General features: G+C 43.8%; 1 protein-coding gene across 12 annotated transcripts in view; it reads left to right on the forward strand.

The window, feature by feature from the left end:
• Tpx2 (TPX2, microtubule nucleation factor) overlaps nucleotides 1-14,466 on the forward strand; it is a 42,233-nt gene extending 27,767 nt beyond the window's left edge. For 7 of the 12 annotated variants that reach the window (XM_006235273.5, XM_006235270.5, XM_006235272.5 and 4 more), the window contains 11 exons: nucleotides 1,381-1,502; nucleotides 2,311-2,462; nucleotides 3,588-3,756; nucleotides 5,626-5,764; nucleotides 7,086-7,302; nucleotides 8,281-8,376; nucleotides 9,674-9,850; nucleotides 10,661-10,807; nucleotides 11,728-11,839; nucleotides 12,414-12,601; nucleotides 13,818-14,250. In XM_006235273.5, coding sequence (XP_006235335.1) covers nucleotides 1,381-1,502; nucleotides 2,311-2,462; nucleotides 3,588-3,756; nucleotides 5,626-5,764; nucleotides 7,086-7,302; nucleotides 8,281-8,376; nucleotides 9,674-9,850; nucleotides 10,661-10,807; nucleotides 11,728-11,839; nucleotides 12,414-12,601; nucleotides 13,818-13,925 — 1,627 coding nt within the window. In that variant the 3' untranslated portion in view covers nucleotides 13,926-14,250. Of the gene's footprint in view, nucleotides 1-1,380; nucleotides 1,503-2,310; nucleotides 2,463-3,587; nucleotides 3,757-5,625; nucleotides 5,765-7,085; nucleotides 7,303-8,280; nucleotides 8,377-9,673; nucleotides 9,851-10,660; nucleotides 10,808-11,727; nucleotides 11,840-12,413; nucleotides 12,602-13,817 lie in introns of all 12 variants that reach the window. The other 5 variants (XM_039105064.2, XM_006235274.5, XM_063283825.1 and 2 more) reach the window with 2 other exon arrangements.
• The last annotated feature ends 312 nt before the right edge of the window (nucleotides 14,467-14,778 follow it).

Consider the following 14,778-nt stretch of genomic DNA (forward strand, 5'->3'; position numbering starts at 1 on the left):
ACATGTGTTTCCATTCAGAGTTGTTATCTAACTAAACATTCATTGTGTCACTGGCTCCACAGGTTCATTAAAGTTAAAAACTAGGGGCTGGAGAGATGGCTCAGCGGTTAGGAGCACTGAATGCTCTTGCAGAAGTCCTGAGTTCGATTCCTAGCAACCACATTGTTACTCACAACCATCTAACGGGATCTGATGCCCTCTTCTAGGGTATCTGAAGACAGGGTACTCACATACATAAGATAAATCTTTTTTTTTTTTTTCTTTTTTCTTTTTTTCGGAGCTGGGGACCGAACCCAGGGCCTTGCGCTCACTAGGCAAGCGCTCTACTGCTGAGCTAAATCCCCAACCCATAAATCTTTTTTTTTAAAAAATTAGTTAAAACTATAATTCTTACGTCTAAGTTAACACAGTATTTCAAAAGGCAAATCATCTGTCTATTGTTTCATTAGTATTGAAATTTTGTATAGATAAACCCAGTCAATATTTGATCTTCTTTTTTTGCACCTATAATAAGTCGTTCATTCATAGTTTATGGTCTTTAGTATCAGATAATAGTTTTACAGCCAGCCTAAGAGGAGTGTTTTCCTTGATTGTAATCTGTTTCATGCCTACTTTCTATCTTAGTACAATTAACTCGTGATACATGAAGGCTTGCAGGGTCCTAATTGAAACTCATTTTATAAAGGGCCCAATAATTACTAGTATAAATTTAGGAATTTATAGAATAATTATCAAGAATTAAATCATCTATTTGTCTACATGGCATCACTACCACACGTCTTCACTGGTCTGCAGGAAATCTCAATAGGGTGGACTGATGCCCAGGGACTATTATATTAATTTAATATGACAGGAAAGACATATCAGTGGCAAGAATCCATCCTGAGATGAGATTTCTGAAAGCCTTGCAATTAAGAATTATCCATCGCAGACTGGGCAGCACGATATGTCATCTCTAGAGTGTCACTTGTAGCCTTTACCCTTTCCTAGATGGTGCTGACAATCGACGGGCCTGGAGCTGGTGAGGTAACCCAGGCTGGCCTCGGATTCACAGTCCTCTGGCTTTAGCCTCCCAAGTGCTGCAATTCTAAATGTGGCTTTCTGGCTTTTTAACTTAGCTCTTCCTGTGCCATAAAAGATAGTCATTGGTGTGAGTCTTCTGTGCTGTCTTACTATGTTGTGTAGTTAGTTTTAGCAATTGTTCTCTGAAAATTTTATAATCTCTTGTGTAAAGTAGCCTCCTTTCCATGTTACCCAAGTGAGCCAACATCTCTTTCTGGTGGCTAAACTTTCGTTTTGGTAGATATCATGGGTTATAAACACTCTACGAAGCAGCCTAAACCTTTTCCTTCGTCTCTCTGTCCTGATTGCGGTTTCTAGGGAGAAGACTGTAAAGAGTACTGAAGAGCAGGAGTTAGAGAAGAGTCTGAGAATGCAGCAGGAAGTGGTAGAGATGCGGAAGAAGAATGAAGAGTTTAAGAAGCTGGCTCTTGCAGGGCCAGGTCAGCTGGGCTCACTGACACTGAACATGAGGGTGCTTCTTAGAAATATGGTGGCTTTTTTTTTTTTTTTTTTGAGGTCTCTATAGCAAGAACAAAATAAATAAAAATACAGTCAATTTGAGTAGTCAGCGTAAGACAATGTGTTTATTTAAAATGGTGACTATAAGTTCACCTGCACCTCAGGAGTTACCAGATTACCCAAACTTGTACTTTCCCAGACTGTTGTTCTTCTCTTGTGTTAGCTAAAGATGACAGTCGGTCTGGCCAGTTTGTCATTTCCTTCTTCATACTAATGGCAGAGGGTAAGAAAGAGGTCTGTCACATTCAGTTGCAGTTAGAAGGAAAAACGTGACGGAATGCCGAGCTTGTCGACTCGCTTTGTTCTGACATAGTTGTGTTGGCTCCAAAGCTAGAGTCCTGCTGATGGATGGAGAAGTACCTTGGGCTTTATAGGCTCCCCTCTTAGGATTCTGAATCAAATTTTGCATTTATAGCCACTCTCTAGGGGCTGGGTTTTCAGTGTATGGAGTATTTGATTAGAATTTGTAATACCCTGGGTTCCATCTCCAACACTATTTAAAAAAGGCAGGGTATGAGATCATGACTTTATCAGAGCTATGACTACATTCTAACCGTGGGCTCCTCTCCTTACCTCATTTGCCTCTGAACCAAGGCTTCAAGCCCAATCCAACTCAGTCATAAACCTAGATCCACAGTAACAGAAACACGGAAAGGATTAGAATTGTAAAGGAACTCACTGATGATCTCTCTTCTTAATGCTAACTGTGTGTTTTCCTCTGTTCCTCAGGGCAACCTGTGAAGAAATCCACCAGCCAGGTTACCAAGACAGTTGACTTTCACTTCCTCACAGATGAGAGAATCAAACAACATCCCAAGAGCCAGGAGGAGTATAAGGAAGTGAACTTCATGTCCGAACTTCGAAAGCATTCTTCCACTCCTGTAAGTGAGCATTCTTATTACTAATTTAGTAGGACTCAGCTGTAGCGCTTTTGGTTGTTATCTACAATAGGATGATTGAGGGAGGCTTACTCTTTGAATTAGTATAGATACAAATTCCCTTTGAACTCTGTGGCTGTCAACAGAACACTCCTCTGGGAAAGCATGTTTCCAAGTTGGTGTAAAAATTAAGATGGGACATAAAGCAAATTTGTGTGGCACATTTGAGTGGCCTCCTCCCACCCGTCAGGCTCAGGCGTAGAGAAGTGTGGAAAGGCGTGCACCACCACCATCTGGCTTTATTGTTGTTGTTTTAATGTTCAAGAATACTAGGTGCGCCTCTAAGTGTGAAGCCAGCCCTCCAGCCTCCTCTGTTGGGTTTTTGTTTTTCTTGTTTTTAAGACAGGATCCCAATTAGTCTAGGCTTGCCTCAAACTCAAGGGTGACCTTGAAGTCTTGATCCTTCTGCCTTCACCCCCCTGTGATGGATGGTGGGTGTACACCACCAGTCCTGACTTCAGGCACTGTTGTATTTTCCTTTTACTATTTGTGTTTATACCTATATGTCTTACGAGTATGTGTCATGTAGATGTGGGTGATGGTGGAGGCCAGAAGACGGAGTGGGATTCCACCTGACAAGTGGAGTTTGAGGGTTTGAGTTGAAGTATGTCTGATCTACATAGTGAGTTCCAGGCTAGCCAGGGCTATGCAGAGAGACCCGTCTAAAAAAACTCACCAAAAATAGATAAAAAGTTAATGATGCCCTTTAATGATGGGTGGGCTTTGCAACAGTCAGTGTGAGGGAATGTATATATGGAGAGATGCTAAGCTAGGCTTCTGCCTGACCTGATGCTGGCCCAGCAGCCCATACCAGCAGTGTATGTTTGGTTTTTTTCTTTCCCATTCCCTTTGAATTTTAAGAAAACTTGATCTAGATTGGTTCAAAACATTTATATACTTGGGAAACAGCATGTGTACTATTACCAAGTAGTCTTGTAATGATAAAGGGCTGGTAAGCCAGTGTAGGGCTGGTAAGCCAGTGTAGGGCTGGCCCTCGGAGCGCCTGTGCTGAGTGTGGGGCTTGCAGAAGCTCTCGCCTCATTTGCTGAACAACTTTTCTTTTCACAGGCCCGAGGGACCAGAGGATGTACCATCATTAAGCCTTTCAATCTGTCCAAAGGAAAGAAAAGAACATTTGACGAAGCAGCGTCTACATATGTGCCCATTGCACAGCAGGTTGAAGCCTTCCACAAACGAACCCCTAATCGATACCATCTGAGGAACAAGAAGGACGAGAGTGAGTTCCTCCCAGCACCTCGCTGGCCAAAGCCCCTTGTCCAGTCACCGGCACAGCAGGGTGATTGTTCAAAGGCAGGGTAGGAGGGTGAGGGGAATGGTGCAGACGCTGGTAAGTATGTGTAGATTTGGTAGTGAACAATGAAAGGATTTTAATTATTTCTGTCTTTATGAAAGGAATTTCTACAAGAAGATTAAGGAAGTCTAAAGATGGGAAATAATGTAAAAATAACTTATCAGGAAAATATGACAAAGCTGAGTTGGTGATGCTTGCTTTTTTTTTTTTTTTTAAAGATTTATTTATTTATTATATATGAGTACACTGTAGCTGTCTTCAGACACACCAGAAGAGGGCAGCAGATCTCATTATAGATGGTTGTGAGCCACCATGTAGTTGCTGGGATTTGAACTCAGAACCTCTGGAAGAGCAGTCAGTGCTCTTAACCACTGAGCCATCTCTCTAACCCCCGATGCTTGCTTCTAATCCCAGCATTTGGGAGGTAGGGGCTCAAGTCCAGCTTGGTCTAAACAGTAATTTCGAGGGTGCCTGGGCTGCACAGAACTAACTAGTCTCAAAACAAAACTGAATATGGCTAGTATTTTGGGTAAAATGGGATGTGTTTTGGGGTATCTACACATCTCTTCTGTTTCGTATTGTGTAGCACTTTGCTTTAGGTGGCCCCGTGACTTGCTTTAAATACAGTATTTCTCTTTTCTTTTGCCAGTGCTGGAGATTCAGCCTAAGACCTGTGCACGCTAGCAAGCACTCTGCCAATGTGCTACTTTCTCAACCCTAAATACAGTATTTCCCAGTATTGTTACTATATTCTAGTATTTTAAACTATGAAAAAGTGATTCTTTTTATCCCTATAGAATTAAGTTTCCACCTAGCCAAGGCTTCACAGTCAAATTCTTTTTCAAAAGAGAAGCCAGTAAGTAAATTAGATAATTAATATTTCTCACTGTTATATAAGGTCTAGATAGGAGAATTCCTTCTAGGCAATTATGAAAATCAATAGGTTTATTATTGACCAGGGAACCCAATACCTTTTGTAAGTGTTCACAGTGCTCTAAGTCATTGGTTCTTAACCTGTGAGTTGAGGCATCAGAAAACACAGATACTTAGATTACAGTTCATACCAATAGCAAAATTACAGTTATGAGGTAGCAACAAAAGTAATTTTATGGTTGGGGTCACAGTGACACGAGGAACTGTATTAGGTCACAGCATTAAGAAGGTTGAGAGCCGCTGCTCTAAATAATGCTGTTGTCAGAGTTGTTCTCCCTCTTTGCCTCTAACTCTCCATAACTGTCCCCATTTGACTACCTGAACCCCCTTTCCCACCACTGTGTGGTGCAGCTATCTTATGAGGTTGGGTTGAAAGTTGAAATGTAGTAGCCATAAACTACTGATCTTCTGCCTTGGCTTCCTAGCTGCCAGGATTACAGACATGGATCGCCATGCCTGACTTTACCATTTGACTTGCTATGAGTGGTGGCCTGGACGCTGTGATACAGATGTTTTGTGAAATTCATTACTCAGTGGTTTGCAAAGATCTAGTGTCTAAAAATTGTAAGAAAAACATCTGTCAACAACAAGCAAAATAGTTGGTGTTCTCCATAGAGGCCTATGCAGTGGCAAGGACCCCATCAGACAGGGCTGCAGAGATGGCAGAAGAATTCACCCAGAAACTGTCTTCAATGACGATGACAGGAGAAAGGGAGGGAACATTTGTCAGGTTGAGTGGCATAAGCTGAGGTGAGCGTAGGAAAACAGATTGTCTCGTTTGTTTTTATCCAGTTGGTTCAGCACTTACAGGTGACCTGGATTGTGGGGAACTAAGCAGACATCTGTGATTTTGTTTTATAGGCTTGTTACCCTCCAAACCTGTGAACAAGATTGTACGAGACCCCCAGACCCCTATACTGCAGACCAAATACCGTGCAAGGGCTGTGACCTGCAAAAGTGCGGCAGAGAAGGAGGCCGAGGAACTTGAGAAACTGCAACAGTAGGTCCCTGGCAGTGTTTGAGGAAGCTGGCAACACCCACCTGCTTGCCTGCTTTCAGTCCTGTGGTGGCTGTTTTCCTTTTCGTGAAAATGCAAGCCATTTAGTGTGTCCGTAGCCTGTGCTCCTGTCTCTGACTGGAAGTGGGACTGTGTAGGTGCCCTGGAGCAGAATCTGACAGATTCTACATGCAATGCCATGGCGGTGGCAGAGCTACCTTTGGATCTAACTAGGGATAAGGCTCGTCAGGGTAGACATCTCTTTCTGATCTTCAAAGGATTTGCAGCTTTACTCTTGGAAGAACCTGGAACTTAACTGAAGTCAGCCTTGAAACTTGTCTCCTTAGACTTTCCCTAGACATTGTAGTACTGGGGTGAACCCAGGGCCCTTGTTCATGTAAGACAAACAATGCTGTCGGGCTAAACCCCAGGCCTTTTTCATTATTAAAGCTTAAGTTTTCAAGTAGCGTCTCCCTAAGTTGGCTGGGCTGGCGGTGTCGCTGAGGTTTGTCTTGATTAGCCCAATTGCTCGCTTCTGCCTGAACTACTGGGATTGTAGAGCATGTAGCCAGTCTTGGCCCTGTCTATCAGCTTTTTTTTTTAAAAAGAGATTTATTTATTTTATGTAAGAGTACACTGTAGCTGTCTTCAGACACACCAGAAGAGGGCATCAGATCCGATTACAGATGGTTGTGAGCCACCATGTAGTTGATGGGAATTGAACTCAGGACATCTGGAAGAGCGTCTCTTAACTGCTGAGCCATCTCTCCAGCCCCTCTATCAGCTTTTTTGTTTGTTTGTTTTCTTTTGTTTTTGAAGACAGGGTTTCATGTATCTTTCGCTGGCCTCAAAGTAGCTATTAGCTGAAGATGGCTTTAATATTTTTTTTAATTTTATTTTATTTGTGGGAGTTTTGCTTGCATGCATATCTATGTACCACTGGCATGCCGGGTGCCCAAGGAAGCCAGAAGAGGACATCAGAGCCTCTGGGACTGGATTACAGACAGACGGTTGTTAGCTGCTATGTGGGTGCTGGGAAATTTTTGGGAGTAACCCCTGAGCCATCTTTCTAGTCCCCCAAAGTTTGGGAACTTGAATTTCTGGTCCTCCTGTCTCTGCCTCAAGTGCTAAGATCACAGGCCCTGGCACTCATAGAGCCCTGAGCCCCAGCAGGGCTTAGGTAATATCCTTTAATCAGGAGGTGAACATGGCTACCGACAGGAGAGATTGTGCTGTTCATGGTGGATCCTCTTAGTGCTTAGTGATAGGCTTTCTTCTACTTTGTGTCATTTTTATTTTAAAAAGCCTTTTGTGTTTGTTACAGATACAAATTCAAAGCACGGGAACTTGATCCCAGAATTTTTGAAAGTGGCCCCATCTTGCCCAAGAGACCACCTGTTAAGCCTCCTACCCAGCCTGTTGGTTTTGATTTGGAAATTGAGAAACGAATTCATGAGCGAGAGTCAAAGAAAAAACCCGAAGATGAACAATTTGAATTTCATTCCAGACCTTGCCCTACTAAGATCTTGGAAGATGTTGTGGTAAGAATTCTTGAGGGGTCAGGGGTTGGCAGAGGTGGCCTGCCTGTGACTGAATATCTGCCCAGAAATGTTCAAGTTGGTCCTGTAAGCCAGACACCAGCATGTCACTGGAGGTGACAAAGAGGTACAGCAGAATTGGACTTCAAGTCTCGTGAGAGAGGCAGCATGAGGTTAAATAATAGACATAGGAGTATGTGCTCTGCAAAGAGATGTGGTTTAAAGGGCTGCACAAGAGAAGCTGTGAGCGAGCGCCTGGTGGAGGAGGCAGCCTTTGACGATGTGCAGTAGAGTCGACATCCTCCTGCTGTCACTGTGTTGCTGTGATGGCTGACACTTGTCCCTCTTTCATATGGAGTCATCCCTTAGTATTTGCAAGATTGGTTTCAGAACTTCACATAGATAACCAAGGTCTCTACATGTTCAAGTCTCATAAAATATAAACTAGCACACCATACACTATGTTTTCCTTTGAGATGGGGTCTTGCTTTGTTTCTCAGACTTATCTTAAACGTCTAGGTTGTCCTTAGATCAGCCTCCTAGTAGTTGGGACTGCAGATTCATGCCACTGTGCCTGTCTTAGGGCTTGTCATCTTTCCCTCTGCTTGGTTTAGAGTCATCCGTGAGTGAAGCTCTAAGACATTACCTCTGGGCACTAGTTTGTGTGTGTGTGTGTGTGTGTGTGTGTGTGTGTGTGTGTGTGAGAGAGAGAGAGAGAGAGAGAGAGAGAGAGAGAGAGAGAGAGAGGGGTAGGTTTATATGAGAGTGTTAGTCCTTGCATGCTCACGTGAAGATAGAGGAGAACTCTGGGATTTAGTCCTTGCCTATGATGGGTTATGGGATCAAATACAAGTCAGGCTTGTTCATCGAGTGGCCCCTCCCCTCATCTGGGTTTTATCTTCCTGGCCTGGTTTTTAGTATTTTATGTAGCATACTAGAAATTGTTCTGGGATGTCTAATTGAGTCATATGCTTCTTCTAGGGTGTTCCTGAAAAGAAGGTTATTCCAGCCACTGTCCCTAAGTCACCAGTTTTTGCACTGAAGAACAGGATCCGAGTGCCTGTCAAAGAAGATGAGGTGATTCCCTGGGAAGAGGAAGCCTTCTTTTCCTTTTTCATGACCAGTCGGAGTCTTAATCATTTTTTTTTTTTTTAAAGATTTATTTATTTATTTATTTAATGTATACAAGTACACTGTAGCTGTCTTCAGACACACCAGATCCCATTACAGATGGTTGTGAGCCACCATGTGGTTGCTGGGAATTGAACTCAGGACCTCTGGAAGAGCAGTCAGTGCTCTTAACCACTGAGCCATCTCTCCAGCCCGTCTTAATCATTCTTTATACTTAATGGGGCCCAAAGGCAATCAGCTCTTCTCCGGAGTTGTCTATAAGAATAATATGAATGTCTGACCATCTGTTTTGTTCCTCTGAGAGCACTGAAACTGGCTAAGATGTGACTCAACTTTCAGTGATAATGGGTCAGAGTTTGTAGTTAAGCCTCTGCATTCCTGTAGCTCTGGGATCATGCAGCTTTTGCAACATAGTCAAGGGTTTCCTGAGCTATTACCTCTCTTCCTGAGCTTAGGGAGGGGCTTTTAAAATTCACACGAAGCAGTTACATTGTATTGTTCTTGATACCCAAGGGTCACAAAGGTAACTGAGGGTGGTGAGTTCTGGGACTGTAAGATGTGAATTGTCATTGATCATGCTAGCTTCTTATTATAGCTCCTATTTTATCTATAAATGTGCAGACTTGGGGTAATGTTATAGCAGATCTCAGCATAAACCTTTTTATAGGTTCAGTTGAAACTAAAATACTTGGTAATCTTATGTTACTAGCTTGAACCCAAACAACTTGCTTGGTCCTATTCTGGGTTTGGCAACCATTAATTTCTATCACATGTTTTAGTGGAGTCTGAGTCAGAGTCTAAGGTGTAAGTGTGCTTACTCAGAATCTTTCTTCAAGTCTTCATTTTACCTGTCTGATGTCATTTAGTTATTCCGACAATCCTGTGAGGAACTTGAGAGTCTTTTTTTTTTTTTTTGGTTCTTTTTTTTTTGGAGCTGGGGACTGAACCCAGGGCCTTATGCTTCCTAGGCAAGCGCTCTACCACTGAGCTAAATCCCCAACCCCGGAACTTGAGATTCTTAAAGAGTTACTGTGTCAGTCACTTACCCAGTGCCCTTGCATTGCTTTGACCCATGATGTGGTCACTGAGTGGGCATTGTTTTTCTTTGAAAGGAAAGTCATCCGTGTGGAGTGACTTGCATTATCTGTGCCTTATATCATCTGGTGCTTTCCGAGTCCTCATTCCGAGCTGGGTGAGCAGGGAAAGATGAGTCTCGTTTCTAAGACTGTAGTTTCTCTCTTAGGAAGAGGAGAAACCAGTAGTGATAAAAGCTCAACCTGTGCCACATTATGGGGTGCCTTATAAACCCCCCATCCCAGAGACAAGAAATGTGGAGGTGTGCCCGTTCTCCTTTGATACCCGGGACAAAGAACGCCAGTTGCAGAAGGAGAAAAAAATAAAAGAAATGCAGAAAGGAGAGGTAGGTGGTTCATTTCTGTAATCTGCTGAATACTGTTTTGATCCCTCGAAGGGAACCTTTCCCCTGTTTGTGTGTCTGTTTTGAGCAGTGTTTTTCTGTGTAGACCAGACTGGCTTTGGATATGTGGTTGTCCCCCTGCCTCTGCCTTCCACATCTAGGATTACAAGCATGTATAACACACTTCACTCAGAGTGGTTTATATAAAATTACTATATAGAAATATATATAAAAACATACCTTTAAACAAAAAGTATATGTATACGTGTATATAAAATTACTATTGAGATCATTGTTTCCCACTGATGCCTGCATGACCCACTATGAAATACGTATTGGGCTTTGGAAGAATTTACTGGGAGAAAAACCTAGCAAGGTCCATTGCTTTTCAGCTAGGCCATCCTGCTCTGAAAATTGAATTCTTCTGCTTGTCTTTTCAGGTTCACACACATATTCAGGGGTAAATATTGCTTTATCTCTGTCTCAACTTGCTTTCTGTTGCTGTAATAAAACCAAAGCAGCTTGGGAAAAGGGTTTGCTTGGCCATGTTTTCTCAGATGTTCCTTCCCAGATAACTCTGACTTTTATCAGGTTGACAAAATGTTCACCATCATCCTTGTTAACAGGCTTCTTTTGGTTTTGTTTGGCTTTCGGGATGTTGTCTCAACATGTAGTCTAGGCAGGTGTATTGACTCCTGATCCTTGGAGATCTGAGATTACAGGTGTGGATCACCATGTCTGGCAAGCATTCTTTACAATTTTTTATGGTCAACCTGTTTCATGTTGCTCTTGTGTTTTCTTCTTTATCATTAGGTGCCCAAGTTCAAGGCACTTCCTGTGCCCCATTTTGACACCATTAACCTGCCAGAGAAAAAGGTAAAGAATGCGACTCAAGCCGAGCCTTTCTCCTTGGAGACAGACAAGAGAGGTGCCTACAAGGCCGAGATATGGAAGCACCAGGTAGGAATGGGGAGCGGCTGAAATGGTGGGTGTTGGTGGTTTTTGGGTGTGTAGGTGGGTGGGCACGCTTATGGGCCGCAGGCCTATAGATTGGACCTGTAGATTCACTATCTATACTGAAATCATCTGGGACATCAGATTGGATTATTTTAATATTATTCTGTGTTAACCAGGAATCACATCACGTTTTCTAAAAAAGGCCAGGCAATATTTATTTTAGATTTTATAGGTTCCATATGACTTCTGTCAGGTATTTTCTCCTTGCCTCCCTTCACCCCGTATGCATATTTGATCCGTGGAACATGTAAAGACTGTCCTTAGGTCAGGTTTCGTTTGGCCGGCAGGCTGAATTTTGCTCATCATAGTGTAGTCTCCTGGGGAATGGGAGACTCCTCCTTTGTCGGGAGTTTCTGTACTATCTCATCTATTTCCTTAAGTTGGTGCTTTTGGTAAGAAATAGGTTGGGAGAATTGGTTCTTAATAAGACAGGCTGTTTTTTCAACGTGGTATATGACATAATTGTTTTTTATTTATCATAACAGGTGATAAAAGACAAATGATTGGTTATAGGTTGATATAATTGGCATATAATTTTGCCACTATCCCTGTTCTCTGTCTCACCTCAAAACAAACACTAACCAGGGTTTGATCGACCCTTGGGGTCTAATTACTCATTTAGAAGAAATAAGGGGATAAAAAGCTCTCTTTTGGGGTTGGAGATTTGGCTCAGTGGCAGAGCGCTTGCCTAGGAAGCGCAAGGCCTTGGGTTCGGTCCCCAGCTCCAAAAAAAAGAACCAAAAAAAAAAAAAAAAGCTCTCTTTTTCTTAGTTACAAAGTTCAGAACCTTTAGGATGTGTATTACGGCTATAGTAGTCAAGAAACGTTGAATGCCGCTGTCTGACAGACCTTCCTTCTAACAGCTGGAAGAAGAGCAGAAGCAGCAGAAGGAAGCAGCTTGCTTCAAGGCTCGTCCAAACACTGTCATCTTCCAAGAGCCCTTTGTTCCCAAGAAAGAGAAAAAATCAGCTGCTGGTATTTTTTTTTTTTTTTTAATAAATGTACTCTTTTGGGGGTTGGGACAAAATATCAAACTTTGTGGGGGGAGGGAGGGTGCTAGGACTCAGTTGTATCAGAATAATGCTTTGTCAACAAGAACTGATTTATCTGAAGGGACGGTAGCTTTAGACCCAGCCTTTTGCTTGTGTTGGAGCCAGTAACTCCCCTTGAGTATTGTCAAGTATGTTGGGGCAGACTGATAGCAGACACAGATGGCCTTTCAGGGACAGTCACAGGCTCTCCACACCCAAGAAGGGAGTATGTAGATGAAGGAAGGTTTTGAACACAAAGACTGGTTTCTTAGGCGTTGGACAACATGGCAGGAAGTTGGGATTTGTTTACTTCTGTCTTACAGTAGCCGTGTAAGAGAGCAGCATGCAGGCCTGAGTAAGCCACCTCACCTCGCTTGTCTCATTGCTCGCTCCTTAGCATTTTTCGCCATGGAGTGACTTCACTCCGTGCTTCTCTTTCCTCCTGGCCTAGTCCTAGTGCGGGACTAGGTTCCTGAGTGCTGTGTGTGCATCAATGTTGTCTTTGTTTCTGTACTCAGAGAACCCTTCTGGTTCTCTAGTTCAGGAACCTTTTCAGCTGGCCACCGAGAAGAGAGCCAAAGAGCGGCAGGAGCTGGAGAAGAAAATGGCTGAGATGGAGGCCTGGAAACTGCAGCAGTTGGCAGAAGTCAGGCAGCAGGAAGAGGAGCAGCAGAAGGAGGAGCTGGCCAGGCTCCGGAAGGAACTGGTAATCTACTAGGGGCACGGGCACTCACAAGCCCTGGCTGGTCTCTGTTCTGTTTGCTTGTGGATCCGGGAAAAATTGGTCAGCACCCACACTGACTGTGAATGTAAACAGGCAGACAGCACAGTCTCTCTTGAGTCACCTTGAAAATCAGCCACCGTTTCTTTGAAGTTATTTTCCCCGCCAGGTAGCTGCCTGTTGACTTTGTTCCCAGTACACGTCTGTTTGTTACAGCAGTTCTCAGGGTAGGTCAGTGGCAGCTACCCCAGTGCTGCTCGTCAGTGTGCTAACTCGTCACTCCACAGACGGACGCCTCCTGCTTCCCCAGCTGCCCTTTTTGATTGTTCCTCTTCTGCCTTTGGTTTGGTTTGTGGTTTTGTTGAATACTAAGAGTTAATCAAAGAAGCTTAAAATTGCACTCTGACAATTTGTGTACCCCGACCCTGAGACAGAATTTCTCTGTGTGGACCATGCTGGCCTCAAACTCAGAAATCTGCTTCCTGGGTGCTGGGATTGAAGGTGTATACCACCTCTGCCCAGCAACTCCAGCAATCTTTTTAAATTTATTTTATGTATATAAGTACACTGTCTTCTGACACACCAGAAGACAGCATTGGATCCCACTACAGATTGTTGTGGTTTCTGGGAATTGAACTCAGGACCTCTGGAAGGCAGTTCTCTTAACTGCTGAGCCATCTCTCTAGCCCCCTTATTTATTATTTTATGCATATGAGTGTTTTGCTAGCATGCATGCGTATCCACTTTGTGTGTATGCCCAGTGCCCTTAGAGGTCAGAAGAGGGTGCCGGATGCCCCGGGTCTGGAGTTACAGATAGTTGTGAACAGCTGTGTGGATGCCAGGAATCGAACCTGAGTCCCTTGGAACAGCAATCAGTGCCCCTAACCACTGAGCCATCTTTCCAGCTGCTGTCACAAATGTTTAACTTTATTTAACTTTTAAATGTTTAGCTTTTGTCTGCTACAGTTAAGCAAGGCCCTTCTTCCTAGTAAGTTACCCTGGGGATAAGCTTGAAATTCTAAGTGTGTATGTGCCAGCCAGGGCAATCTCACTGAGCAACAGTGGGAACCTGTTTGGGCTTCGTACTTCTTCTGCCCTGAATCTGTAATTGGGAACTGTAAACCTGTGAACTCTTCTCCCGGGACAGCTGTGCACAGTGGTGTGGGGCTCATCTCAGTGACTTTGTTTCCTATCTCTGCAGGTGCACAAGGCAAATCCAATCCGAAAGTACTCAGCAGTGGAGGTGAAATCCAGTGAGCTGCCTCTGACCGTGCCGGTGTCTCCTAAGTTCTCCACTCGGTTCCAGTAGAAGCCGCCGCATGTACACCACAGGCACAGAGAACACGTTTTCAGACTCACCTACGTGTGTGGAAACATACCTGAGAACTGTGGAGGCCAGGTTTTGAAGATCGAGTTACATGGAGACTTTGAAGCTAATGAGACAGCACTCATTTAGACTCATCAGACTTCCTGTAGTTATTTCCTGCAGACATTAGCTGGCCCTTTCCTGTTGGTCATAACTCTGGCCAGGACTTCAACTATTCATTTTGGCATAGTCTACTTTTCACCTAATCTCCCCCTTCTCCCCCTTTATATATGTATTTTAAGCATAAAATAAAGGCAGTCAAGTCCTAGGTCTGGTTTCAGTCACAGTGTAAGTGAGAAGCAGCCAGTCTGTAGGATTCCTTCTTCAGAAGAGTTTATGGGGGAGCCCTGCACTGTGAGGCAGCAGGGAACCTCCGTAAGGGCACCAAGGAAGTCGACTGCATGGACCCCGAGAGACCCCCCGGAGACGCTGCTGGGCATGTTCTTCATTGTCGGTGCAGACAGTGGAATGTCACAGCCTACAGTTTCCAGCCTGACTGCGAATAACTTCCTTTAAGGTCACAAGGATTTATTTAGTCTCACTGTTTTCTGGAATGCAGTCCACCCTGGAGGGGATGGTGAGGTGATACGGTTCAGTCTGTGTGATAGAGAGCACAACTCAGGCTGGAAGTTAATAGTGGCCTGGCCCCTTCAAAGGCCTGTCCCTGTTGGCTTACACAGGCCAGCTGGGCCTCACAGGCCAAAGTTCTACCACCTCCCAAAGCAAGTGCCAGGCTGTGGAGCAAGAAACACACCAGCCTGTGGCAGGCATTTTATACCTAAATGATGGTCTTCCA

Source organism: Rattus norvegicus, chromosome 3 (assembly GCF_036323735.1).
Source record: "Rattus norvegicus strain BN/NHsdMcwi chromosome 3, GRCr8, whole genome shotgun sequence".
Taxonomy (NCBI): Eukaryota; Metazoa; Chordata; class Mammalia; order Rodentia; family Muridae; genus Rattus; species Rattus norvegicus.